Source organism: Poromitra crassiceps (assembly GCF_964638095.1).
Source record: "Poromitra crassiceps genome assembly, chromosome: 3".
Lineage (NCBI taxonomy): Eukaryota > Metazoa > Chordata > Actinopteri > Beryciformes > Melamphaidae > Poromitra > Poromitra crassiceps.
In genome coordinates, this window is record NC_139625.1 from 81,625,623 (window position 1) to 81,652,694 (window position 27,072).

The 27,072-nt window shown below is 47.1% G+C and overlaps 1 protein-coding gene across 1 annotated transcript in view; it reads right to left on the reverse strand.

Annotated features, from left to right (window-relative positions):
* alk (ALK receptor tyrosine kinase) overlaps positions 1–27,072 on the reverse strand; it is a gene marked incomplete at both ends in the record, with an annotated part of 658,401 nt that overhangs the window by 78,373 nt on the left and 552,956 nt on the right. Inside the window, 2 exons of the mRNA XM_083632425.1 lie at positions 8,665–8,793; positions 25,427–25,521. Coding sequence (XP_083488551.1) covers positions 8,665–8,793; positions 25,427–25,521 — 224 coding nt within the window. The remainder of the gene's footprint in view (positions 1–8,664; positions 8,794–25,426; positions 25,522–27,072) is intronic.

Sequence of the window (27,072 nt, forward strand, 5' to 3'; positions counted from 1 at the left end):
AACATCCCAGGGGAAACTGACTCTTTGCCTGACCACCTATTATATACTGTAAGGCTCTTCTCCTGTGAGCTTTGCCACCGGCCATCATGATAACAAACAGAGGTTTCCATCAAAAGGAGGGGCAAGCTTTCATCCACTAGACTAGATACAGTAGATATGTAGTGTACCAGACATGTCTAATGAGAGAGAGAAATCAGCAGCTATCTCCAGTGCACTGGGGCGTACCAGGTACCAGGTACCAGGTAGCAGGTAGCAGGTACCAGGTGGTAGAATGCGTACCACAAAGGCTTAGTCGTTCACGTGGCCGACCCGCATTCAAATCCGACCCGTATCCTTTGCTGCATGTCATCCTCTCTCTTTCCCCACCTTTCCTGTCTGCAGTAGCAATATCAATACAGGCAAAAGTTCCAGTGCACCAAGTATGGTTTAAGGGGGCGTCTGGGTAGTATAGAGGTAAAAGCATTCGCCTACCACCCCGGTACTTCTGGAGACCTGAGTTCAATAGAGAGGCAAAGTGACCGCCTACTTCCTGCTTCAGCACTGCACCAGAGATTTTTATCCGCCATTTATTTTCCCATAGACATTTCGTAAAATGCTTATAAAAATAGTTTTACTTCGTCAAACCAAACGGTTCAGCTATATTTAGAATCGGGAGAGACCATAGAACATTTCACTGGGACTAGAACTTTAAAAAACATCGAAAAAATATATAATATTGGTCCAAGTGAAATGGTATGTGGTCTCTCCTGTTTCTAAATATATCTGAACCGTTTGGTTGGAACAAGTACAACTATTTTTATAAGCATTTTACGAAATGTCTATGGGGAAATAAATGGTGGATGAAAATCTCTGGTACAGTGCTGAAGCAGGAAGTAGGTGGTCACTTTGCCTCTCTATTCCTGGCAGCAATACTTCCAGCTTGTTCCTCCACCTCCAGGCACAATTGGCCATGTGGGAAGCTGGTGGGGTATGAGTCATGGTCCCTGCGCTAGTGCCTCTTCTGGTCGGTCGAGATGCCTGTTCCGGGGGGGAGAGGAACTGAGGGGAATAGCGTGATCCTCGCACGCGCTACATCCTGCCGGTGAAACTCGTCGCTGAGGAAGCAGTGGGAATTGGCCAAGTACAATTGGGGAGAAATGGGAGATAAAGTGGAAAAAATAAAAAAAGGTATTGTCTTCTACAGTAATGGTATTGTGTCCAACCATGACCGAGCAATGGTTCCCGTGAAGAGTGATGTTGAATGTTGACACAATACCTTTGTAGACGCGTATGCATACACACACGCGCACGCACACATACACACACACACACACACACACACACACACACACACACACACACACACACACACACACAGCTCCAGATCTTTTGTTATGTCCTTGTTCTTGTTTTTGTCTCTAGTTTGTAGATATTTGAGCTCTTTACCATGAAGCACTTTGTGAAGAGCCTGTCTGATAAAAGCTAAATCAATACATTGGGCCTAACTTGCTTTTTTTGTCCCATTAAATGGATTTTGGATCTATTATACATTTATCAAAGTGGAAGTTAAGGGCAGTTTAAAGGGCAATTACACAGACTTAGAACACAGAGAGAATAGACTGATGTGTAGGCTCCTCCTCCTTTAGGCTACTTCACTCTCTTAGCATGTATCCGCTTTGACGCCTTGGGCCGCCCTTTAGAAAGAGGCATCATGGCTGGCATGCCATGAGCCGGTGAGCTCAATGCAAACTTTATGGAGCGCACACGTCCAATTAATTACAACAATCTACTCTGTTTGGCTCGTTATCGGGTCTCATGTCTGTCTTGGTGACTGATGTTCCTCTTCCAAAACACACCGTCACAAAAGCTAGCTAACTGACTGACTGCCGCGGGCCAATGTTTACCAACAAGTAGACAATCAAGCATGGAGACGCCTCTCCGCTGTTCCGCTAATTAGCGAGCACGTAATGGCCGACGCTCAACTCTGCATGCAGCATTAGGGACCAGCATCTGCCGTCAATTACTTTCAAGAGCCAATCGGATTGCTTCAATCATCGCTCCCTTCTGTCTTGGATTGGATGCCAGTTTTCATCTACGCCAAAAAGAACCTGGATATTTGTTGAGGTCTATTATTGGGCTGGAACTTGCGTGGGCCTGTGTGTGAAAGAACATGTTGTGAAAAATAAATGTGCTGTTTTTCTGTTCTCAAAGAAGGGCATGCTTCTCCACTCTTGCTTGTATCACTTTTCAGTAAAGTGGTTAATATGTTGATATTTTGTCACATGGTGGCAGAGGAAGCGTCACTGAGACATACGTATGTACATATGTGAGAATATTGTGTATCAATGTTGTATCTTCTTTAAAGAGAACCTCTGATCTCGGTCAATCACACACATGCAGAGAAAAACAAGCCCGGAGCTCATTTTGATGTTAGCAGCATGTTCCGTTCCCATCAGGAGAGGTAATGACAGACAGAGAGGGAAGGTCCACTTCCTCACTTCTCCCCCAAAGCAAGTGATGAGTCAGCACTGAGAGGCCGTGGTGGACCCGTGCAGTGGGGCTGCTCTCAATACAGCAGTGAGAAATACAAGTGTCTGCTGATACAATAGCCGGAATCAATCCAGATGAGGAGAAAGAACATGAGATAGGTGGAAAAGAATCAAGGAGAGAAGGTCCAAAAAGGAAAGAGGAGAGAGGGAACGGAGACAAGTGATGTTGAAGTGGGGCGGGGTTAATCATGGAGCATGTCGGGCGAACAGGGGAGCCGTGTTGGAGTGACGTCCTGCCCCCGCACACGTCAAACCATCAGCTCCAGAAGGCGAGGAGAGCCCCCGCACACGTCAAACCATCAGCTCCAGAAGGTCAGGAGAGCCCCCGCACACGTCAAACCCTCAGCTCCAGAAGGCGAGGAGAGACCCCGCACACGTCAAACCCTCAGCTCCAGAAGGCGAGGAGAGCCCCCGCACACGTCAAACCCTCAGCTCCAGAAGGCGAGGAGAGACCCCGCACACGTCAAACCCTCAGCTCCAGAAGGCGAGGAGAGCCCCCGCACACGTCAAACCCTCAGCTCCAGAAGGCGAGGAGAGACCCCGCACACGTCAAACCCTCAGCTCCAGAAGGCGAGGAAAGCCCCCGCACACGTCAAACCCTCAGCTCCAGAAGGCGAGGAGAGCCCCCGCACACGTCAAACCCTCAGCTCCAGAAGGCGAGGAGAGCCCCCGCACACGTCAAACCCTCAGCTCCAGAAGGCGAGGAGAGCCCCCGCACACGTCAAACCATCAGCTGCAGAAGGCGAGGAGAGCCCCCGCACACGTCAAACCCTCAGCTCCAGAAGGCCAGGAGAGCCCCCGCACACATCAAACCATCAGCTCCAGAAGGCGAGGAGAGCCCCCGCACACGTCAAACCATCAGCTCCAGAAGGCGAGGAGAGACCCCGCACACGTCAAACCATCAGCTCCAGAAGGCGAGGAGAGACCCCGCACACGTCAAACCATCAGCTCCAGAAAGCGAGGAGAGACCCCGCACACATCAAACCATCAGCTCCAGAAGGTCAGGAGAGCCCCCGCACACGTCAAAACATCAGCTCCAGAAGGTCAGGAGAGCCCCCGCACACGTCAAAACATCAGCTCCAGAAGGTCAGGAGAGCCCCCGCACACGTCAAAACATCAGCTCCAGAAGGTCAGGAGAGCCGTCGCACACGTCAAACCATCAGCTCCAGAAGGCGAGGAGAGCCCCCGCACACGTCAAAACATCAGCTCCAGAAGGCGAGGAGAGCCCCCGCACACGTCAAAACATCAGCTCAGATCAGAGGAGAGACGCTCGGCGAGGCCATCTTTGAAATCAGAAGGCGAGGAGAGACGCCCGGCGAGGCCGTCTTTGAAATGGCCGACGTATAAGTTCAAGTTCAACTCCCCCCAAGTTAATATCTATGATAATCACAAGGGCGAGAGCAGTGTGATCTCAAAGTCCTATCTTTCACTGAGGAGATTTAAGCCAACTGGCTTCATTGAAACCATACTGAGTATTATGTAATGTAAGCACATAAAAATTGCCTTTTTTGGGGGGCGCTGTCCTTGCTGAGAAGATCCTGGTCGACTGCCTACTTTGTATTTAGCACCTTTAATTTTGTTTTATATTTTATTTTGCAGTTTTCAGAACATGAAAACAGAACATGAAAACAAAAACAGGCTCATACACAGGAAAAAGCAAAAACCTACATAGAGTATCATCAATGTACCAACACCACAGTGTGGTGCTGCCAGCAGCATCAATGTACCAACACCACAGTGAGGTGCTGCCAGCAGCATCAATGTACCAACACCACAGTGTGGTGCTGCCAGCAGCATCAATGTACCAACACCACAGTGAGATGCTACCAGCAGCATCAATGTACCAACACCACAGTGAGGTGCTACCAGCAGCATCAATGTACCAACACCACAGTGAGGTGCTACCAGCAGCATCAATGTACCAACACCACAGTGAGGTGCTACCAGCAGCATCAATGTACCAACACCACAGTGAGGTGCTGCCAGCAGCATCAATGTACCAACACCACAGTGAGATGCTGCCAGCAGCATCAATGTACCAACACCACAGTGTGGTGCTACCAGCAGCATCAATGTACCAACACCACAGTGTGGTGCTACCAGCAGCATCAATGTACCAACACCACAGTGTGGTGCTGCCAGCAGCATCGATGTACCAACACCACAGTGTGGTGCTGCCAGCAGCATCGATGTACCAACACCACAGTGTGGTGCTGCCAGCAGCATCAATGTACCAACACCACAGTGTGGTGCTGCCAGCAGCATCGATGTACCAACACCACAGTGTGGTGCTGCCAGCAGCATCAATGTACCAACACCACAGTGTGGTGCTGCCAGCAGCATCAATGTACCAACACCACAGTGTGGTGCTACCAGCAGCGTGATGTACCAACACCACAGTGTGGTGCTACCAGCAGCGTGATGTACCAACACCACAGTGTGGTGCTACCAGCAGCGTGATGTACCAACACCACAGTGTGGTGCTACCAGCAGCGTGATGTACCAACACCACAGTGTGGTGCTACCAGCAGCATCAATGTACCAACACCACAGTGTGGTGCTGCCAGCAGCATCAATGTACCAACACCACAGTGTGGTGCTACCAGCAGCGTGATGTACCAACACCACAGTGTGGTGCTACCAGCAGCATCAATGTACCAACACCACAGTGTGGTGCTGCCAGCAGCATCAATGTACCAACACCACAGTGTGGTGCTACCAGCAGCGTGATGTACCAACACCACAGTGTGGTGCTGCCAGCAGCATCGATGTACCAACACCACAGTGTGGTGGTACCAGCAGCGTGATGTGCTTATAAGAGATGTTGTGAATGGGATCACACATGCAAGGGGTCTATCGGCTCATTTCCACCACATCCTCCACAGTACAGCTCTACTCGACCTGGTCTTACTCGTCTCTACTTGATATAGACTTTGCTTCCATAGCAAGTTTACTCGCCTCCGCCCACACCTGGTCGTCATAGCGACCACATATCTGCCCTCCGCCCATAGCCCAAGTAGGCTATGATGTATAACGTTAAAATGAAATCCATACACGGAACTTTTAAACTGGTTATGAAATACTGGTGCCTCTAAATGACCTACATGGGCAAATGTGACAATTGGCCAGGAGAATGGATAACAATTTGTTGTTATTTACATACTTGCACTGGGGGACGGGGGTTACGCTACGGGGTTACGCTACGGGGAGAAGGGAAGCCACTACCCCGGTGGCAACTCACCAGGCAAGACCGCAGCTTCACTACACCCCCGCCTCCGGCCTAGCGGAGCTGACGTTACACACAACTACAAAGGGCTTCCCGAGGAGCAGACTTTTTCTCTCTCAAAACAATTGAAAACCACTGTCATGTTAAAGCTGAGCAAGGAGATCGATTTTATTTCACCAGAGCCGAAGGCAGCAACACAAAAGACGATGATGGAAATAACAGAAGAGAAGGTAATCCCCACTAAACTGGTATCCAGCATTGACAGTAGATACAGTAAACACGATTCTGCCTGACCAATCAGTCGTCTGCAGTGTTTTCACGTCACCGTATGGTACCGGCTGGAACCTCAACAAAGCAGGGACCAAAACTAGCACGACTCAACCCCGACTCAAGCCGGGCTGTCCAGGTTTTTGATCGGTGGACTGAGACAGAAATCCATCAAAGTAGGCCAGAAACGGGTCCCAGATCGTGGAAAATTTCTTAAGTGAGTTGGTCCTCAGGAACCTCAGTCTCTCCATACGCAGTTACACACAACTGAGACCATGTCCGTTAGCCACAGCCGAAAGGAAGGAGAGGGAGACTTCCACTCCTTCAGAATTAGTCTCTTGGCGACAGTCGTCCTCAGCGTCAGAGACTGTTGCACAGCTGTAGGGAGGAGCAGTGAGGATTCCGAGCAGCCGAAGATGGCGAGTTCCGCCTCTGGCTGAAGGGTTATTTTATAGGCCTTAGAGTTCCAATCAAATATTTTGGCCCAGAATCCGGAGAGCAAAGGGCAAAACCAAAAAGCATGGGACAGTGTTCCATCTGACACCTGACACCTATCACATAATGGTGAGACAGAAGGGTAGATCCTGTGCAACTTATGTTTGGAATAATGAAGACGGTGAGCAACTTTAAATTGAATGAGCTGGTGCCTGCTGTTAATTGAGCAGAGCTGGACCACAGATATACTCCTGTCCCATATGACTTCAGATACCTCAACACCAACTTCCTCCTGCCATGCCTCTCTAATCCTCTCAGTGCGGGCCATGATGCAGCCATCGAACAGAGATACAAATCTAGAAATAAGATGCCTGGACAAAACTTAACAAAACTGATAGAAAATAGCATGTTAAATAGCATGTTCATCTGGGAGAACCTCACAGTCACGAATCTTAGATCGGACGTAATGTTTAATTTGTATGTATCTGTAAAAATGTGTTTGCGGCAACTCAAATTTCCTCTTTAAAAGATCAAAGGATGCAAATTGGCCATCAATGTACAGGTCTTGGATGGAAACCAGCCCCTTCTCTCTCCAGGCATGGCAAATTCTGTCTGACCGTGAGGGTAAAAAATAATGATTAAAACAAATTGTGACAACAAAAAACGTGCGGGTGTGATGCGCCGCGGCCTAACCAGCCTCACATGGAGGGTTGAGCCACTACCTAACAAAATGGATTTGTTGGCGCATTAACAGCGTATGGATTTCATAAAAGCCTTGTTTTGCTGCCTGGGAGAGTAAACAAGATACTGATGAATTCAATTATGTGAAACTTGAGTGTGGGAACACTGTCTGGACCAGTGTTTGGACGGGAAAACAGTGTGGCTGCAAAGCGCACAGAAACTAAGATAATGTTCTGTATGTGTACAGTACTCCAGTAGTGCAATATCTAGTAGTTTAGAAGTTTAGAGGCAAAATATAATTTCCATACAAAGGGCTTCAAATGTAAGTGGGACAAATCTTTCACAGGGAGAGCTTCGACAAATCTACTGTAGCACACGGATCGAACTTCAAAGCAATGAGGTGAGGAAATGCGTCTCGGCGTGGGGTGCGATATGAAACTAGCTCCAACTTATGACTTTAAATATGGAAACTGAAGCTATGCTTGTCTTTACGCTTTTGTGGCGGCGAAGGGAGAGACTGCGAGGTGGAATGTCAAGCCTGCGTAACCGGCTCCATTGACATTCTCAGGAGACAAATTGGAGGATTTTACACTTCAAAACTGCCCGTCCCGCTCCATTTAATGCCAAAGGAGATCTCCCAGGCCTCGCTCGGCTGCAGAGGCGCACAGCACCAGTAGGTGGCACACTGACTTTGTTGCAGCCCGTGCGTCGTGCCACCCACAGCACGGGCTGAGTAATTGTGAATCGTTCATGCGTGTGTGTGTGTGTGTGTGTGTGTGTGTGTGTGTGTGTGTGTGTGTGTGTGTATGTCTGTGCTTTTAATTTGAGGGCAGTGGGAAGTAGTGGGAGGAGGGCAGGACAGATACAGCAGAGAGAGATAGAGACAGACACAGAGACAGAGGGAGAGACAGATACAGCAGAGAGAGATAGAGACAGACACAGAGAAAGAGGGAGAGACAGATACAGCAGAGAGAGATAGAGACAGACACAGAGAAAGAGGGAGAGACAGATACAGCAGAGAGAGATAGAGGGAGAGACATATACAGCAGAGAGAGATAGAGGGAGAGACATATACAGCAGAGAGAGATAGAGGGAGAGACATATACAGCAGAGAGAGATAGAGGGAGAGACATATACAGCAGAGAGAGATAGAGGGAGAGACATATACAGCAGAGAGAGACAGAGGGAGAGACATATACAGCAGAGAGAGATACAGTAGAGGGAGAGACATATACAGCAGAGAGAGATAGAGGGAGAGACATATACAGCAGAGAGAGATAGAGGGAGAGACATATACAGCAGAGAGAGACAGAGGGAGAGACATATACAGCAGAGAGAGATAGAGACAGACACAGAGACAGAGGGAGAGACAGATACAGCGGACAGAGAGCCTAAATCATCTTAGGGGAGAATATGCTGTGATGTGTGTATAAATCCATATCCTCGCATCCACCTTACACATCTGAGCATGTCCTGTGCTTTCACACACTCTCTCACTCCTGCCGGACCGCTCCCTCACAAACTTACCATCGTCTCGGGTGGGGTGGTCCGCCGAAGGGCTCCCATTGGATGGGGTGGTGGTCTTGATGTTCTGATTGGTCGGCCTGAGCGGCAGTCTCGTCGTGCTCGTGACCACCGGGGGAAATTCGCCGTTGGCTGAAAACAGAAGATGTGGCGTTTAATTGAAGACATCTGCTTTTCCCTTCGATGGGAGTAATGGAACCTCTAAGCTGGTAAAGAAGTGACTAAGCACACGAGCTGCCATGGAGAGTGTGGAACCACCAGCAGGGGTCATTCTTTCATCAGGACCAGTGGCTGTACGGAGGGGAGGGAATGCACAACACCCAGCTCCTCTCGCACAATCAGTCTGGGGCTTTTGTAGCAGCCTATCAAGCCTCCAGAGAGCAGAACCTTGCTGGTGCCTTGATCTCTTCCCCCTCAACCTTTCACCTGGAATTAAGTCTCCCAGGTAAAGAGGCCGGCTGATTGGCTATTCCGGCTCCAGAGAGGAACCTAGTTTTCCTAAAAACTTTAAATTAGGGGAGACTAATTTTACCCGCTATGATGGTTGGAACTGTTGGATGTTGACCCAGAAAGCCTGGTACCTGTCACTGTGAGAAGTGCTGCTGCCCTGGCATGCAATGATAATTGCAATCATTGGTTGCTTGATTTTTGCTTTTTATTCAAAATCAATGAAAGGAAGTGGGGAAGGCTGCTCTGGAGCCATGGCTGCTTCACTGAATGAATGAATGAATCACATTCTTTGATTAGGTCCATACACTGCAATCAGCGGTGAAAAAGATTGGCCTGAAAGGAGGCGACTGGAACAATCAATGGGAGCCTGTCTGAGCAAAGAAACAAAATACTTATCGAGTCTCATAGTGATAAATAATGTGCTGTATTTACTGTACAAGAAAAACTGGAATGGCAGAATCAATGTCTAAAAGTATTAGAAAAACTACAGGATGGATCAAATAACTGTCATCCACATTTAAGTGATGTCACAGCACGTACTGTTTCATTCACTTGTTGTGACGGGTCTATAAGATGTGAACACATTCACTGCGAAGCTTTGACACTTCCCCAGCAAAGTTGTTCTTCACGTTAGGTTGGATGTCTCAGGTAGAATTTCATGAAGCCACATCAAACATCAAACTTCTCCTTTGTCATTTTCCTGCGGTTCAGACTATGACTTTAACAGTTTCCATGTCGAAGCCAGACTTATTGCTACTGGCCGTGACACTGGCACTGCCCCTGGGGGAGTGGGTTAGAGAAACTATCCGGGGGGGAATGCAGGATTGCAGCCAAACACCCTCTGGAGGCAGTGGATCTGCTAGGCCCAGTTGTCGCAGCCATTCCACCCTGATGTCCGAGTCTCTGGGAAACTGATGCACTGAACACCGGTGTAGCTTTTGCACCCGGGAACACAACACTTTCTACCCATGACTATCCCTAACCTGTCCCTGGCCACTAAACCCTATTTTATTTTATTTTTTACAAACAAACACAACCTAGGCTATCTGACGTACTCTAAAACTAAAGCTAAACTACTAAATACTATAAACACACAACTACAATTTACACTATGCACTCTAATCAAAATGCTCCACAAATCTCTCTCTCTCTCTCTCTATTCAACAATTCTCCACACTCCATAGGCCCAGCGTGGTGTGCAGGCACTTTTATAAACTTTGGCTGGGGGGGGGGCCTAGGCACGAGAGATGGGCGGGCTGGGTTTGGTGACGTCACTGATCAAGCTACGTCACTGATCAAGAGCTCTGCCAATAGAAAGAGAGGGAAATGTGAGTCTACAGCTGGCTTTTTTGCCTTTTTGGATTGTATGGAACTGCATAGATATGTGAGAAGAGATGAGGAATTACTCAGATTTACAGTAAATGTCAAGACTTTGACCTGCATTCCTCAAGAACACATCTAATTTCCAATATATATTGATTTTCAGCAGAAAAAAGTGGAAAAAGTGATGAGTATCTCTTTAAAGAGCATTGGCCATGCAGCGTCTCCTTTTCTTTGACCATGTGCACCGTAACACATGCCCCTTAGAGGCTCTGCTCCAGGGTGAACCCTGGTGGTTGTTGTGGTGGTGTTGTGCTGCAGGATGAACCCTGGTAGTTGTTGTGCTGCAGGGTGAACCCTGGTGGTTGTTGTGCTGCAGGGTGAACCCTGGTAGTTGTTGTGCTGCAGGGTGAACCCTGGTGGTTGTTGTGCTGCAGGGTGAACCCTGGTGGTTGTTGTGCTGCAGGATGAACCCTGGTGGTTGTTGTGCTGCAGGGTGAACCCTGGTGGTTGTTGTGCTGCAGGATGCACCCTGGTGGTTGTTGTGCTGCAGGATGAACCCTGGTGGTTGTTGTGCTGCAGGGTGAACCCTGGTGGTTGTTGTGCTGCAGGATGAACCCTGGTGGTTGTTGTGCTGCAGGGTGAACCCTGGTGGTTGTTGTGCTGCAGGGTGAACCCTGGTGGTTGTTGTGCTGCAGGGTGAACCCTGGTGGTTGTTGTGCTGCAGGGTGAATCCTGGTGGTTGTGGTGCTGCAGGGTGAACCCTGGTGGTTGTTGTGCTGCAGGATGCACCCTGGTGGTTGTTGTGCTGCAGGATGAACCCTGGTGGTTGTTGTGCTGCAGGATGAACCCTGGTGGTTGTTGTGCTGCAGGGTGAATCCTGGTGGTTGTGGTGCTGCAGGGTGAACCCTGGTGGTTGTTGTGCTGCAGGATGCACCCTGGTGGTTGTTGTGCTGCAGGATGAACCCTGGTGGTTGTTGTGCTGCAGGATGCACCCTGGTGGTTGTTGTGCTGCAGGGTGAACCCTGGTGGTTGTTGTGCTGCAGGGTGAACCCTGGTAGTTGTTGTGCTGCAGGGTGAATCCTGGTGGTTGTTGTGCTGCAGGGTGAACCCTGGTGGTTGTTGTGCTGCAGGGTGAACCCTGGTGGTTGTTGTGCTGCAGGATGAACCCTGGTGGTTGTTGTGCTGCAGGGTGAACCCTGGTGGTTGTTGTGCTGCAGGATGAACCCTGGTGGTTGTTGTGCTGCAGGATGAACCCTGGTGGTTGTTGTGCTGCAGGGTGAACCCTGGTGGTTGTTGTGCTGCAGGGTGAACCCTGGTGGTTGTTGTGCTGCAGGGTGAACCCTGGTGGTTGTTGTGCTGCAGGGTGAATCCTGGTGGTTGTGGTGCTGCAGGGTGAACCCTGGTGGTTGTTGTGCTGCAGGATGCACCCTGGTGGTTGTTGTGCTGCAGGATGAACCCTGGTGGTTGTTGTGCTGCAGGATGAACCCTGGTGGTTGTTGTGCTGCAGGGTGAATCCTGGTGGTTGTGGTGCTGCAGGGTGAACCCTGGTGGTTGTTGTGCTGCAGGATGCACCCTGGTGGTTGTTGTGCTGCAGGATGAACCCTGGTGGTTGTTGTGCTGCAGGATGCACCCTGGTGGTTGTTGTGCTGCAGGGTGAACCCTGGTGGTTGTTGTGCTGCAGGGTGAACCCTGGTAGTTGTTGTGCTGCAGGGTGAATCCTGGTGGTTGTTGTGCTGCAGGGTGAACCCTGGTGGTTGTTGTGCTGCAGGATGCACCCTGGTGGTTGTTGTGCTGCAGGATGCACCCTGGTGGTTGTTGTGCTGCAGGGTGAACCCTGGTGGTTGTTGTGCTGCAGGATGAACCCTGGTGGTTGTTGTGCTGCAGGATGCACCCTGGTGGTTGTTGTGCTGCAGGGTGAACCCTGGTGGTTGTTGTGCTGCAGGGTGAACCCTGGTGGTTGTTGTGCTGCAGGGTGAACCCTGGTAGTTGTTGTGCTGCAGGGTGAATCCTGGTAGTTGTTGTGCTGCAGGATGAACCCTGGTAGTTGTTGTGCTGCAGGATGAACCCTGGTAGTTGTTGTGCTGCAGGGTGAACCCTGGTAGTTGTTGTGCTGCAGGATGCACCCTGGTGGTTGTTGTGCTGCAGGATGCACCCTGGTGGTTGTTGTGCTGCAGGGTGAATCCTGGTGGTTGTTGTGCTGCAGGGTGAACCCTGGTGGTTGTTGTGCATGCTGCAGGATGAACCCTGGTGGTTGTTGTGATGCAGGGTGAACCCTGGTGGTTGTTGTGCGTGCTGCAGGATGAACCCTGGTGGTTGTTGTGATGCAGGGTGAACCCTGGTGGTGGTTGTGAGCTTGTTGCTAGAAGACTCTTTCTACAAGTAAGACTGTTTCCGAGGAGTCAGTCTGGGTTCAGCAGCTTTCGGCGTGTGGAGCTGATAACACAGTCATAATGCAATTGCATAACACCAAACAAGGGCACAGGTTCAGATGTTGACCCGCCGCTATTCTGTTGGCCCTGCCTCTGATTCTTCGCCTACTCTCCTGAAAACAACAAAAAACACTCTGGACTGCTGGACAAAAAGTTGGATGCAGTCCACCGTCTAAAGACTATACTGTCTAGCATCAAATCAAAAGAAATGCAAACGATGCTATAAAAAAAAAAACACGATTTCAGACGGAAGCCCGTCTTTTATTGTCACACGAACACTACAACACATGCATGCGGCCACTACACACACTCATGCTGACGGTGGCCGGTGAAATATGTCCTCTGCATTTGACCCATCATTGGACCAACTTCAAATGTTGTCGTCACTGGTCGGATGACGGTCTTCTGCATGTTTTTAGTGGGGGGTTATGTACGGAGGAACCCCCTGGAGGGTACGGGGAAAACATGCAAACTCCACACAGAAAGGCCCTTTCGATGAGATAGCCCACCTGGGCAGTAGGCACTGAAGATATGGGGGGGTCACAACTCCAGCGCCCACAGCGTCCCAGGCGAGAATCGAACTCAGGACCTTCTAGCTGTGAGGCGACAGCGCTACCGACTGCGCCCCCGTACCCTGTCGACTGCGCCACCGTACTCCGTACACCCACCGTACAGCTCAACACACATGAGGGCCGTTCTTGTCATCTTTTCTTTACACACCCCTATTCAGTGTTGTAGATACTTGAGGCATCCAAACAACACATTGTAAATGATAAGGACATTACATTCTCTTGATGTTCTGTGTATGGAATCAACTGTTGAGAGCATCATTAAAAGGTTCTTGGGTGTATCTGCATTTCAGAAGGTGAGAGAGAAGAGAGAAGCACAACAGCATTCGTTTACATGGAAGTTGCCTGATAATCTCATCAGGGCCTGATGGCAAACAAGTAGAAATCCAAATGCAGATTTCTCAATTATGACAGAAGGAGGAGACAAAACCAAGGAAGATACAGATTAAATAATCTTCCCTACACTCCCTCACAGCTATCATTCCAGGGACATAGTTGAATGTTGGAAAAAACACTCCCTCCCTCTCCCTCTGTTGTCACCTCAGGCTGAAGTCTCAGTTTATGATGACATACGGCGGGGGACTCCCTCAGCAGCTGAAAGGTTTGGAGAGCTAAGGCCGTGTGTCCATATAGTTTATTTTCCAAAGCCCCATCGTCTTTTTTCAGTTCTTTACAATGAGGAGAGAGCGTATGCGGGCACATACGGCCGTCTAGAGAAAGTGTGCTGAGCCCAGCGTCTATTTTCAGAGCGCTCCGACTGTTTTGTGCGCCGGCTCCCAGCGCTTCCAGCTGAAAATATTGTAACTTTTCAGAAAGTTGGTGTTGGGTGCTCCTTTTCAGGCAACTAATTGTGGAAGAACTATCACAACAGAGACAGAAAGGCTCAATTGTGGGAGCAGATTGGCTAGACACTTAATATTTCTGGTGAGTGTTGAGCTTTTATCACAGAACGTGTGTTGCTAGCTTGTGAGCTGTTAGCTATCAAGCTAGCTTCCTAACTTTATTTTCAATCTGCTTGATTGCATATTGTGCGCTGGGATCAGCGCTTCCCAGCGTAGTTCCAGCGTTTAACTGTCTGAAAAAGAAGCTATATGGACACACGGCCTAAAGGTCCTTACACATCAAGAGTGATGCGAATATACGGCACGAAATTGCGATGCGATTTTTCCCCCACCTGTCAATCACAGCCACAGATGTGTACACGTCGGAAGCGAATTTCTGAAAAATCAACCGTGGTTCGAAAAAATAAACACCGCAATAACGCTCAGCGAAACTTCGCCGTTGGAAAATATTATTGACGTGCGAATTAATCGCACGAAAAAAACGCTCCCGATGTGTAAGGAGCTTAAGGCTGTGTTCCATTTGCTCAGAGAAACCTGCTCCCTTTGATTTCAAGCAACTAGACATCAACATGAAAGGGGAACTATAAGCCCCCAGTATATCAACACACTCACTGTCAACTCGTCAAATACTGACATTTGGTCAGGAGTGACAGGACCCCACTTGGGGATTACACTGACTATGGGTGGGAACGGGGTTCTTGGTGATGTCATCAGAACCAAAATCAGCCAAAGGGCAGACACAACTGCAAAAGTGGGTTTTAAACCCTAGAGGGCACTCTCACTGCATGAAAATGATACAGTGTGTAGAATTCTTACAGTTTAGTCTCAAATGTAGAGATTTTGAACAGAATCCTTCACCAACACTACTCAAAAGCCATATAATATAATATAATATAATATAATATAATATAATATAATATACATTGGTTTAAAGCTGGGGGGAAATGTGTTTTAGGGTTTAGTTACCCTTTAAATGCACTTGACTCAAAAATACACCTATGACTGTCTGGTGACATCTTTGATTTACGCTTGTTCTAATCAGAATTTTGTTCTAGAGAGCAGCATATGTAGCACGTCAGGTTCATAACAGTCAAGGCTGTAGACTAGAGGCTCTTGGCTTCAGCTGACCATTATTACTGGACGTCAGGTTCATAACAGTCAAGGCTGTAGACTAGAGGCTGGTACGGGAACTGTACCACCATGGACCGCAAGGCGCTGAGAAGGGTGAGGCGCGCGGCCCAGCAAGTGACAGGATGTGAGCTGCCAAAACTGCAGGAACTGTACTGTCAGCGGTGCCTCAGGAGGTCCCGGAAGATCATCAAGGACACGACCCACCCGCACAACAGCCTGTTCTGCCTGTTGCCCTCAGGGAGAAGATACGCACAAGCCGCTTGTGGGACAGTTTCTTTCTGCAGGCTACGAGACTCTTCAATAAATAAACCCTCAACAAACCCGGATTATTGACATTTGCACACCTCCCTGCACACCTGGACATTTTTTTTAATATACATTCCATCTCATCCTATTTAATATTTAATACCCTTACTATTTATTACCCTTCGTATTTTAGTGTTGCCACAACTGCCTTACTAGTTAACTATATTGCCCTATTGTCGCTGCTGTGATTGTGTTTGCTGTGATTTTGCACCTATATACCTACTGCACCTTGTCTGTAACGGAGCCTACAGCATAAAGATTTCACACGTGCGTACGTAAAAATCTTGAAATCTCTTGGCTTCAGCTGGCCATCTTCACTGGACGTCAGGTTCATAACAGTCAATGCTGTAGACTAGAGGCTCTTGGCTTCAGCTGAGCATCTTTACTGGAACTTTCTCAGGGCAAAGAAATCCTGCAATTCCGGCTAAATAAAACTAAAAGCTGCCACCAAGAAAATCTATAGCACATTCCCTAGCTCTGTAATCCTCAAATGATCTTCTAAGTCTCTGCTACTGGGGAGCTTTGATACAGAAGAAGAGTGTATATGCAGGTTATAAGGTATAGTGACTGCAATATGTTTAATTATATGGGTCAGTAGAGGCACTCCACACAGCAGTGTCTTGCTGTATCCAAGCCCCATCCCTCCATGTGCTGTGTGTACACATCAAGTTCAGGAACTTTTTGTTGATATCTCCAACATAGTCACTAATAAGGCCCACTGCAGTGTTATTCTGAGCACGGGGAGCAAGCTACAACAGGGTGCAGAGCTGGAGCACAATGCATTGGTATGCTGCGGCCTCCGCAGGTCTGCCACAGAGCAGGGGGAACCAGAGGGCAGGGCAGCAGCCAGCCTGGCTGTCACTGTTCATTAGCGGGCCGGCGGTAAGCTGCCCGAAGCCCACCAGAGGCCAGGCTCAGGGGGGTCCACCTTGTTACCCCAACCACCAACCCACAATACCTGATCGCAAACGGCTACATTAAATAACCACACTAGAGACACATCAAGCTAGCAGCCTACCTCACTCCTTTTGGCAATGTGGCATGGCGCCAGGCTGCCATTTTAGAGTAACAAAGTCATTCATCTTAGTCAGAGAGTAAGAAACTCATTCAGCTTAGTCAGAGAGTAAGAAACTCATTCAGCTTAGTCAGAGCAAGAAACCCTTTCAGATTAGTCTGAGTAAGAAACTCATTCAGATTAGTCAGAATAGGGAAAATCATTCATCTCATTCAGAGTAAGAAACTCATTCAGCTTAGTCAGAGCAAGAAACGCTTTCAGTTTAGTCAGAGCAAGAAACTCATTCAGATGAGTCAGTCAGGTGTCTATACACTTCACTGGCACGCTAAAAATAATTTTCAGGGATTTTCAGGCTATTACTGTCAATATTTAACTTTAAATCTTTACATCTTAGCTGTGATTTTTCCACACAGCTCCAACAATAATTCTCATATGCAAATCAATTTCACTCAGTTCACACAACAGGAAAACACATACCTCCATTCTTCTTCTACACTGTGGTTTAGGTAGTGCTTCTATGTCTGTATGTAAGCCTGTAAGTTCTGATTGCTGCTTCAGTTGCTGAGCAAGCTAACTAATGGTAGTCTGTTACATAGATGAGATTTAGGCATCTTATCAACTAGTGACTCCACTCCAGAGAGCAGAGACTGCACTCAAATAAACATGATGTCATCAGCATGAATACACTGTGGGAGTGTCCGGCATCTGTTCCTATTCGTCCATGGAGGGGCTCTTCTTAACACCCTCAGGTGATAATTAATTACTAACATTAATAGATCATTAATAGATTTCAGTGATCCTTAAAGGGATAGGCCAACGTTTTGAGAGATTTGCCTGTTTGCCATAATGCCCATACATAAACAAGATAAACAATGCTTTTATCGTAACTCTCTCGTTAGTTAGATTCGCAAATGAATGAGAGTTAACGGTACAGCTGCCTATCCCCGTTCAGTCGCCCAAAATACTCTGTTTGTTTGAGGCACTGTGTGATCACTGCACCTGGCGGCCATGTTTGGAAAGTAGTTCCGGCTATATATTTACCTGCGAAAATGACCGTTTATCCGCATTTTGGATAATTATTTCATTGTGTGGTGAGTACACGAGTCACAGAGCTTTTAGGTGCTGTTCGAATGTGTGTTTTTGGTGACTTGAATGGGGGTATGGGTATATGGGTATGTATGGGGGTATGGATATGCAGTGTTTACCCTAGAAAATGTTTCAGGCCTGGAGGGATTTCGAAACGTCCCCCGACCGCAACGGTGGCGGCCCTCGCTGGCGACGCTAAACTTTTTGCTAACCTGTTCGCATCTATGTTGGCAATGGCATCCCAAGTATCATCATACTATTATGAGATGCGATGCGAACAGTTGTGTTATGGGATGTGCGTTTCCCAGGCAAAGACACACGTTGACACGTTTTGGAACAGCACTGCACGTTGGCACAATGCTCCTAAAAGCAAAATGCGTATTGTTTTGAATGATTTGGCATCTTCTATTACTGTACACTGTCAACACCAGTATTGTTGTATTATAATAATATGCCATAAAGTGTTATTGAAATTTTGGGGAGAGCAGGGGGGAAAAAATCTTGAATTTTTCTTTTTTGCAATTTTTTTGCAATTTTTTTCTGGCCTGGCAGGGGCACTGTTGAATGGTAGGGGAAACACTGCTTTGTATAGGCAATATGGCAAATAGGCGAATCTCTCAAAAAGTTGTCCTATCCCTTTAACACTGAAGTTGTCCATGGTGCAGTGTGTACCACAGCAGACAAACCCAATTCACTAACAGGCCATGTGCGTTCCTGAATCCAAATACAGACTGGGCCTTCATTATATATGGATGAGACTGTTGCTGTGTACTGCTGTGTGTGTGTGTGTGTGTGTGTGTGTGTGTGTGTGTGTGTGTGTGTGTGTGTGTGTGTGTGTGTGTGTGTGTGTGTGTGTGTGTGTGTGTGTGTGTGTGTGTGTGTGCAGTTCACACTCAGTTTGAACAGGTCTTAAGTGAGCGGCTGCCAAAGGTCGGTCTGCACCGTGACTAAGGCAAATCTCCTGAAAGAAGGCAGGTGGCCAATCAGAGCAATCTGTTTTCTCTCCCTGTTGCCTTCAGCCCAGCGAATCCAATTATTCCTTGACAAATGGCATTTTTGGCAATGACAATCCTTGTGAGGTGCTTTGCGTTGACTACCCAGTGATGTCAAGCACCGCTTCCAGAGGAGGCACATTCACCATGTGATGTTTGGGGATGGCTACGGAGTCCAGAGGCAGCTGGCATCAATGTTACTGCTGCTCAGCATGCAAGGAGAAGTGGTGAGGTATATGGGTGAGAGAAAACAACAGAGAAAACCTCCTATGCTGTCTTATAAAGCCAACAAACTCCTTTAATGATGCCGGGGAAAAGAACATGATCAAACTGACAGTCCAACAGTTGAAGGACAACGGCTGCATCATCAAGCACAAGCGCTCGCCAAAGCATCCATCACACTCGAGGAGCTTGAGATACTCTGCATAATGTGTTCACCATATGTTTTCCCCTTAAAACTTATTGCAGGGTTGTGTCATAACATTATTACTTACTATCACTCAGGCTGATCACTCTTGGAAAGGATTCAGCTTGTCCCATCAACCTTTGTGACTGATTGGTGACACAATGTGACTGTGTCAAGTGTGGCTTCAGGTAATGGATACCTGGCCCACATGAAAGACTTGCCATGTGGAAAGGGAGAGAGAGTCTGGGATGGATGATCCTGCCACACCAACGCGCCGCTCCGGAGGACATTAAACACAAATTGGTGCAAATGTCTCCTGGAAAATGTCATCTCTTTAAATAAAGTGTCCCTGATCCAATAAGCCACTGTTGATGCAGGGTGATGGCGACTGTGCTTCAGCCTACTGTATACGAACAGCGATTTGTCATATCATTTTCTGCTGATGTGCCCATTCTATCTGACGGTTGGGCAATACAAAAATTACAGGTTTTATTACTAGCAGCAATGTGTGGGAAAATTAGCACTAAACGCAATATTAAGAGCAGTACTAAAATAATCCAATGGTAAACTGGTGTGTGTGTGGCCTGTGTGTGCCATTCACATTTGAAATTGATTTGCTTAAGTGGCATCTAAATGTTTCAGCAGCTCTAGTCGATCATAGCACTATTGGGCATCTTTAGCCATTTTATATACACTAGGCATCTCACGCTCCACGCGTGCTCAATTCCTAGTCGTTATCACCGCCGGCACGCCCACCATGCAGCTCGGCTGCTGTGCCCGTTCTCTTCAACCTTTATAATGCTCCCTCTAGGCCTAATTATGCAAAAAAACGAAATAGCTTATCATAACTACGCAGACGACACTCAGCTGTATATAACTCTTTCCTCAGCTGACTATGCTCCCATAGAATCATTGTGCCAGTGCATTGACCAAATAAATAACTGGATGCGCCAGAATTTCCTACAGCTAAACAAAGACAAAACAGAGGTGATCGTCTTTGGTCCCAAAGAACAAAGGCTTAAAATCACTGCACGCCTCGAGTCTCTATCCCTGAAGCCTAAGGATCAAGTCAAAAATCTTGGAGTATTGATTCCGATCTCAACTTTAACTCCCACATTAAGTCAATCAGAAAATCAGCTTTTTATCATCTTAAAAATATAGCAAGAATTAGGGGCTACATGTCCAGACAGGATCTAGAAAAACTAATTCACGCCTTCATCTATAGTAGGTTAGACTATTGCAATAGCCTTTTCTCTGGTCTCTCCAAAAAAGAACTTAGGCAACTCCAGCTCATTCAGAATGCTGCTGCTAGAGTTCTAACAAAGACTAAGAAAGCTGATCATATCACTCCAGTCCAAGTCCTTACACTGGTTGCCAGTGTGTCATAGAATAGATTTTAAAATACTGTTACTAGTCTACAAATCACTGAACGGCCTAGGCCCAAAATACATAGCTGAATTGCTCCCACGCTACGAACCGTCTAGACCTCTCAGGTCAGCAGGGTCCGGCTTACTAATTGTCCCTAGGATCAAATCAAATCATGGGAAGGCTGCATTTACCCACTATGCTTCTGCTACAGTAGCTGGAACAAACTGCCTGAAGACCTCAGATCTGCCCCAACTTTACTTACTTTTAAAAATAGACTAAAGACTTTTATGTTTACCGTCGCTTTTAACTGCTGACAGCTGTTTTTTAGGAGATATGTGTGGCCTATAAAGGTTAGAGTCCAACTGTTATAAAGGTATGGACATTTTTCCAATCATGTGTGTGTAGTCATGTTTCTTATAGTCATGATGTCGGGGGATTCAATATAGAAAAATTGATTTATTCTATTATGCAAACCCAATGAGTCCTCTATACGTTTTTAACTATTTTTGTAACTGCTGCGCCTGTTGCTTAATGCACTTTTTATGCTCTTTCTTAAAGTTTTGTTGTGATGCTTTTAAATGTCCATTTTATTCTCTTCTTTTATTCTTTTGTTTTCTTGTCAACCATTTTATGTGAAGCACTTTGAATTGAATTGCCTCTGTGTATGAAATGTGCTATACAAATAAACTTGACTTGACTTGACTTATGACATCACTCTTGATGTCACAACTTTGCATATTTTTGTTTCTTTTTTTACAACTTCGCATCACTGATGACATCCCAATTGCTCTTATGACATCACTGATGATCTCACAATGCTTATGACATCATCAGTGATGTCACAATGCACACAGTTTCTCAAGTGACATCACTGATGACATTATCAGTGGGACAAAAATTTAGACAGCCATTGCCCACATTATATATAGATACCGGTAGATTATAAGCCATGCCATAATAATAAGTTGTATCCCCATCAGAGCATAAACCTTGACAGAGCCTGGTGTACAATTTAGTTTCTACCCAAACTTGCAGAGCGTCAAATCAAAGCAGATTGTCTGTGGGAGATTTTTGTGTATCCTATGACACCCATGTCCCTCCTCCCAGAATCAAACTCTTGGCTATAGGTAAGTAAATAGAGTTCAGTCAGTTGAACACCGTTTCATTCTTGTAATGACCACGTGCTCTCAGCCAATGCAGCTGCACTCAGTTACAAGCTATGTTTGGAATGGTTCACTCATTTACTCACTCACTCACTATTCCCCATGTAGTGTTTATCATATAGGCATCTCGCACGCTGGCCTTGCGCCTGGCCTGCAGCTCGCCGAGCTGGCCCTGCAGCTCGCTTAATGCATCACCTGTGCTATTGGCATGCGCAGAGCACAATTGCTCAACTTTGCATCACTGATGTAATGTAATGTATTACATCATGTAATATACATAAGATGAATTCATATAATTATACATTATGATAGTTATTATTATGATTATTATGACTATTATTACATGATGTATAATATTGTCAGCACCAGTGGCTCCTGCATTACATTACTGGCTTTCCTTGGGAAGCTAAGCAGGTCTGGCCTAGGATACTCCTTGGATGGGAGACTGGTGCTGGAAGTGGTGTTGGAGGACCAGTAGGAGGTGCTCTTCCCCTCTGGTCTGATGAATAATCTCCCCAATGCCCTAGGGCAGAGACAGGGACTCTGTGAGTGAGCACGTTAAATCGAGGTCCTGACTCTCTGTGGTCATTAACCCATTGATACCTGATGCAGCATTTGCGTGTATATCCCTCATTTGTGTGTGTATCCCTTTAAGACAGTGAACCGCATCACGCAGTTCGTGGTCTTAAAGGGATACACACACAAATGCTGCATCAGGTATCAATGGGTTAAAGATCCCATCTGCACTCTTCATAAGAGTAGGGGTGTAACCCCGGTGCCCTGGCTAAATTCCCAAACAGGCCTTCCTTCAAACATGGCCACCTAATCATCCCTCTTTACTTAATTGGCACATTCAGTCCTCAACTCCACCGTGATAGCTGATGTGTGGTGAGCGTTCTGGCGCAAAACTGGCTGCAGTTCTCTCCACCTCCCTCCCGTGATATGTGAAGCGCTTTGAGTGTCTTGAAAGGTGCTATATAAATCCAATCAATTACATTGTAGGTATTTTATAGTGGACTATAGTGAATCAAATTAACAGTTGAGAATGTGGACACTAGTACAAAATGGCCAACCCATTACGCTACTGTATATTGATAGTATTCTGCTACATCACCACACGGCCATTTTGGTAGGAAAACAACAGGTGATTGTGATCAATTAACAGGTGATTACAATCAAGTGACACTTACAGCCAATGAGCTGTGTGTATTGTAGCGCCATATTGGTAGGAAAAAGGCTTGTGACATCATCGGAATACTATGAATAGTCACTATTTCAATAGGGACCGGTTTGGAACAGGGCTACAGAGATACTCAGACACTGCTATTCCCATCAGAGTTGGTCCAGAAGTGCGTTACTGTGGATGGAGAGAAAGGGAGGGAGACCCGAGCCTTTCCTTCTCCTGATATCAGACTTGGTTGTGATGCTACTCCTGTTTTTACACTGATAAACACCCTACTATCCTACTATAGGATGACTGAACCTGTCTGTCTGTCTGCTAGCCCCAAAGTCACCCTACTACTGTACTTTGTGTATATATAATATATACACTCGTGCAGTATTAGGGTCACATAGCGTTCCAATAGGCAATAGGGGGGAACGGCTGTTCAAAACGCTCTCCTACCCGTCTCCGACGTCCGATTGCAGATCCGAAGATATGATAGTCCTCCTACGGAAGCCAGTAATAGCTGGGGCGGTTAAAATGATACTGCTGCGTGAAACAACCGTTTAAAAGCAGTCTTTCCACAGCCTGTGCCGTATTGAGGACAGGAGAAGCTTCCTAGTGCCGACAGGAACCTTGGGAGTTTGAGTTTTTCGTGACATGTTTTGCTTCCCAGGTGCGCTGGATTTGCGTTGATCACTGACTGAGCTGCCGTCTCCGTGTGACTGCATGTGTTTGCTCGCCGGTGCACCATGATAGTGAGATCAAACACACCCTGCTCTAAATTCAGCCCAGGCTGTGAAAAGACTGCTTTTAAACGGTTGCTTCACGCAGCATTTTGTGTTGAAAAGGCAGGAGGTAGCACAGGTGCAAGCAAAACATTAACGAGGGCCCCGGCACTGGAACACCTAAATGGATTGGAAGTTGGAAACCTCACTATGTTTAGCTTGCACCTGTGTTACTTCCTGCCTTTTAGACACAAAATGGCTGCTGGTGAAAAAGCTCCATGGTGAGTCAGTTTGGAGCAGAGGAGCAAGCAGACAACACCTCTCTCTCACTTCCACCAAGAGGCTGCTAAGAAGATCATTGTTTCACATGAGTCTCCATTGTCACGGGGGAAAAGCTGGGTCCCACAAAGGCGATCAGAATGGCTCAGCGTTCTCTCTGCTCTGCCCACACGAAAGGGAGAGCGAGCGCCTTTTATTGAGGAAACGCTATACGTCAGAGACCCCGGACAGGAGGAATCTTGAGTTAATCTCTGACCCCTTTCGGGCGTCCGGGTAGTGTAGCGGTAGATTCCCTGCCTACCAACACGAGGGTCCCAGGTTTGCAACCCCGTGTTACCTCCGGCTTGGTCGGGCGTCCATACAGGCAGGATTGGCTGTGCCTGAGGGTGGGAAGCCGGATTAGGGCCGGGGTATGTGTCCTGGTCGCTGCAGTAGCACCTCCTCTGGTCAGTTGGGGCGCCTGTTTGGGGAGGAAGGGAACTGGTGGGAATAGCGTGATCCTCCCACGTGCTACGTCCTATGGGTGAAGCTCCCCGCTGTCAGGTGAAAAGAAGCGGCTGGCAACTGCGCATGTGTCGGAGGAAGCATGGTGCTAGTCTACGGCTCTCCCCAGATTGGCAGAGGGTGGAGCAGCGACCGGGGCAGCAGGGGGAAAAATTGGCCAAGTACAATTGGGGAGAAAATGGTGGAAAAACTTGACTAAAGACACTTGGTTTAATGTCATTTGTCTCAGTGTTTCCTATTTTATTGTGAATCTTGCCTCCACCTCCCAGAGTTTGCCAAAGTGTATGTGTGTCTGTTTGTACAGTATGTTTGTATGGCTGTCTGTCTGTATCTATTACCCCCCCAAGGAGTTGGCCAATCAATCTGAAACTGTGCTTTGGCTTAGGCAGGGACCGATAATTTCATTTCCCCGAATTTAAGCTGTTTAGGTGCACACAACCCCCGGAAGTCTGCACGTATGTGGCGAGCACATCCCTGGCGGGTATCTGCACGTAGTATGAGGTACGGACTAGTCTCAATTATGATCCAGAAACATCTGGACAGCTGAGGTGAGACTTGACCTTTAAAAGCCCAGCGTGCAATATGGGAAAATAAGCCCTCTTCCATCAGCATGACAGACTTAACTGTTCTGACATTTGAGAGTACATCTAAGATTGTCAAAGACGTTGTGCTAGAAGTAAGAGAATGTCACATTACATACATGCAATGTCTGAGTGGGTGGTAGACATGCACAAGGTTATTATATATTATTATATTTGTGAGACTGACATGTATAATTTTCTTCAATGAGTACTTTGACTTGGAAAAAAGAATATGAGTTTTGGCTGTCAACAGGCACTTTGGGACACTATGAATGTTTACTTGAGTCTCCCTGTGTAGAGCATCGTGGGGAGGGAGTGTGTTTTTAGGCCAATCAGAGACATAGTAATTGCCTCATTTGAATAATTCAAGCAAAGTGTGATGATGCAGGAGTGAAACATGGGGGATCTGGCAACATTACAGCAACACTCACAGGCCAGGAAGCAGTCCATAGTGAAAGAGATGTTGTCGAGAGAGATGGCTGAAGCGGGTCCAGGGCCGTCTTCTGTGCTGAACTGGAGCCAGAACCTGTGGGGAGACAGAGCTGTTTCTTACAACTTCACCACTGCTGAAGAGTTGGCTAGCTTCAAACTAAAAACATCTGAAGGGGGAGTTAGCATGTTGGCTAGCTTCAAACTGAGGTTTGGCTTTGGAACATCTGCTTTGTATTCCTCATGACAGCTTGGTGTGTATTATTGAACACTGTATGCTATCTCTTACAGCCAGACTGCGACAGAAGAGTTTGACCCTTTGTGGAGCCGGCATTTCCTGGTTTAATATTGTTGCCACTGCTATCACACACACACACACACACGCACGCACGCACACACACACACACACACACACACACACACACACACACACACACACACACACACACAGCGACTATAAAAGGTTTGGGAAGCATTGAATCTGTTCAAGTTTGACAGCTGAATCTGTCTTTTGTAGAACCCTTTTCACAGGGGCCATTTTGTGTGGAAAAGGCAGGTTAAACACAGGTGCAAGCAAAACACTAATGAGGGATTCCAGCTTCCATGATTGAAAGTTGGAATCCCTCATTAGTGTTTTGCTTGCACCTGTGTTTGACCTGCCTTTTCGACACAAAATGGCCCCTGTGAAAAGGGTCTATTGTATATGGTTTCCAGGCTGTGGAGCTTATCGGCAGGGTGTGCTTTGCCTCCCTCTGCTTTTGATGTCCCCTCCTCTGGTCATTCATTTTGATCTCAGGTGGGGATATGTTTTATCCCTGCTTTTGGTCAGACTGAATTAAATAAATGCACTGTGGTCTCTAAAATCTAAATAGGCTACCAGGTGAGAACAGTCATTAGTGCAAACTAGCCTACAATAAAACTCTCTGAAGCCGAAGGCTATAATGGTCATCGCCGCTGTTTGGTACGTCCAAGGAGTGTGCTCCGGGCTCTCCAAACCATCCGCCCCGTGTGTGGAGAGTCACGGAGGCAGAGCGCGCTCAGCAGCTTAACGCTGATACAAGACAGAGCTAATGAATACACAGCAGGCGGCACGCGGCTGGCATGGTCAGTAAAGAGTTCATCCTGAGGTAGTGATGCATGATCGATCAGCACAGGTGAGGAGGAGAGATCAGAATGGGAGCCACACAAGCTTTATGCTCATATCCAACAAGTAGGCTAATGTTTGCACAAATATACGTGTTGCACATGCAGGATGTATACAACTATTACTCCAACTCCGCTTTCACGGGCAGAGAAAATGCTGGAAACTCCAAAGGTCTCCCGAAGTCCTTGACAAGTAGGCATCTAGGCTAACGTTACTCTGTAGCCTTTTTTTTTACGACAGCACGTATGCATGTTGTGATTATTTTCTATTCAATAATGACGTTTGCTGATAGCAGAACTGAAACAGTGACTTGCAAGAATTACTTAAGATATTGGCACCTCTGGCCCACAATAGTGAAAGGAGCGTTGGGGGATTTAAATGGCATGTTCATTTGACATTTAACTTTTTGTTTTGTTATATTATGATCACATCTCCTATGTGTCCAGATGGGGAAAAGACAAGGCCTGAAGTTGACATCACATCGCCGAGAGTGAAAATATTGCG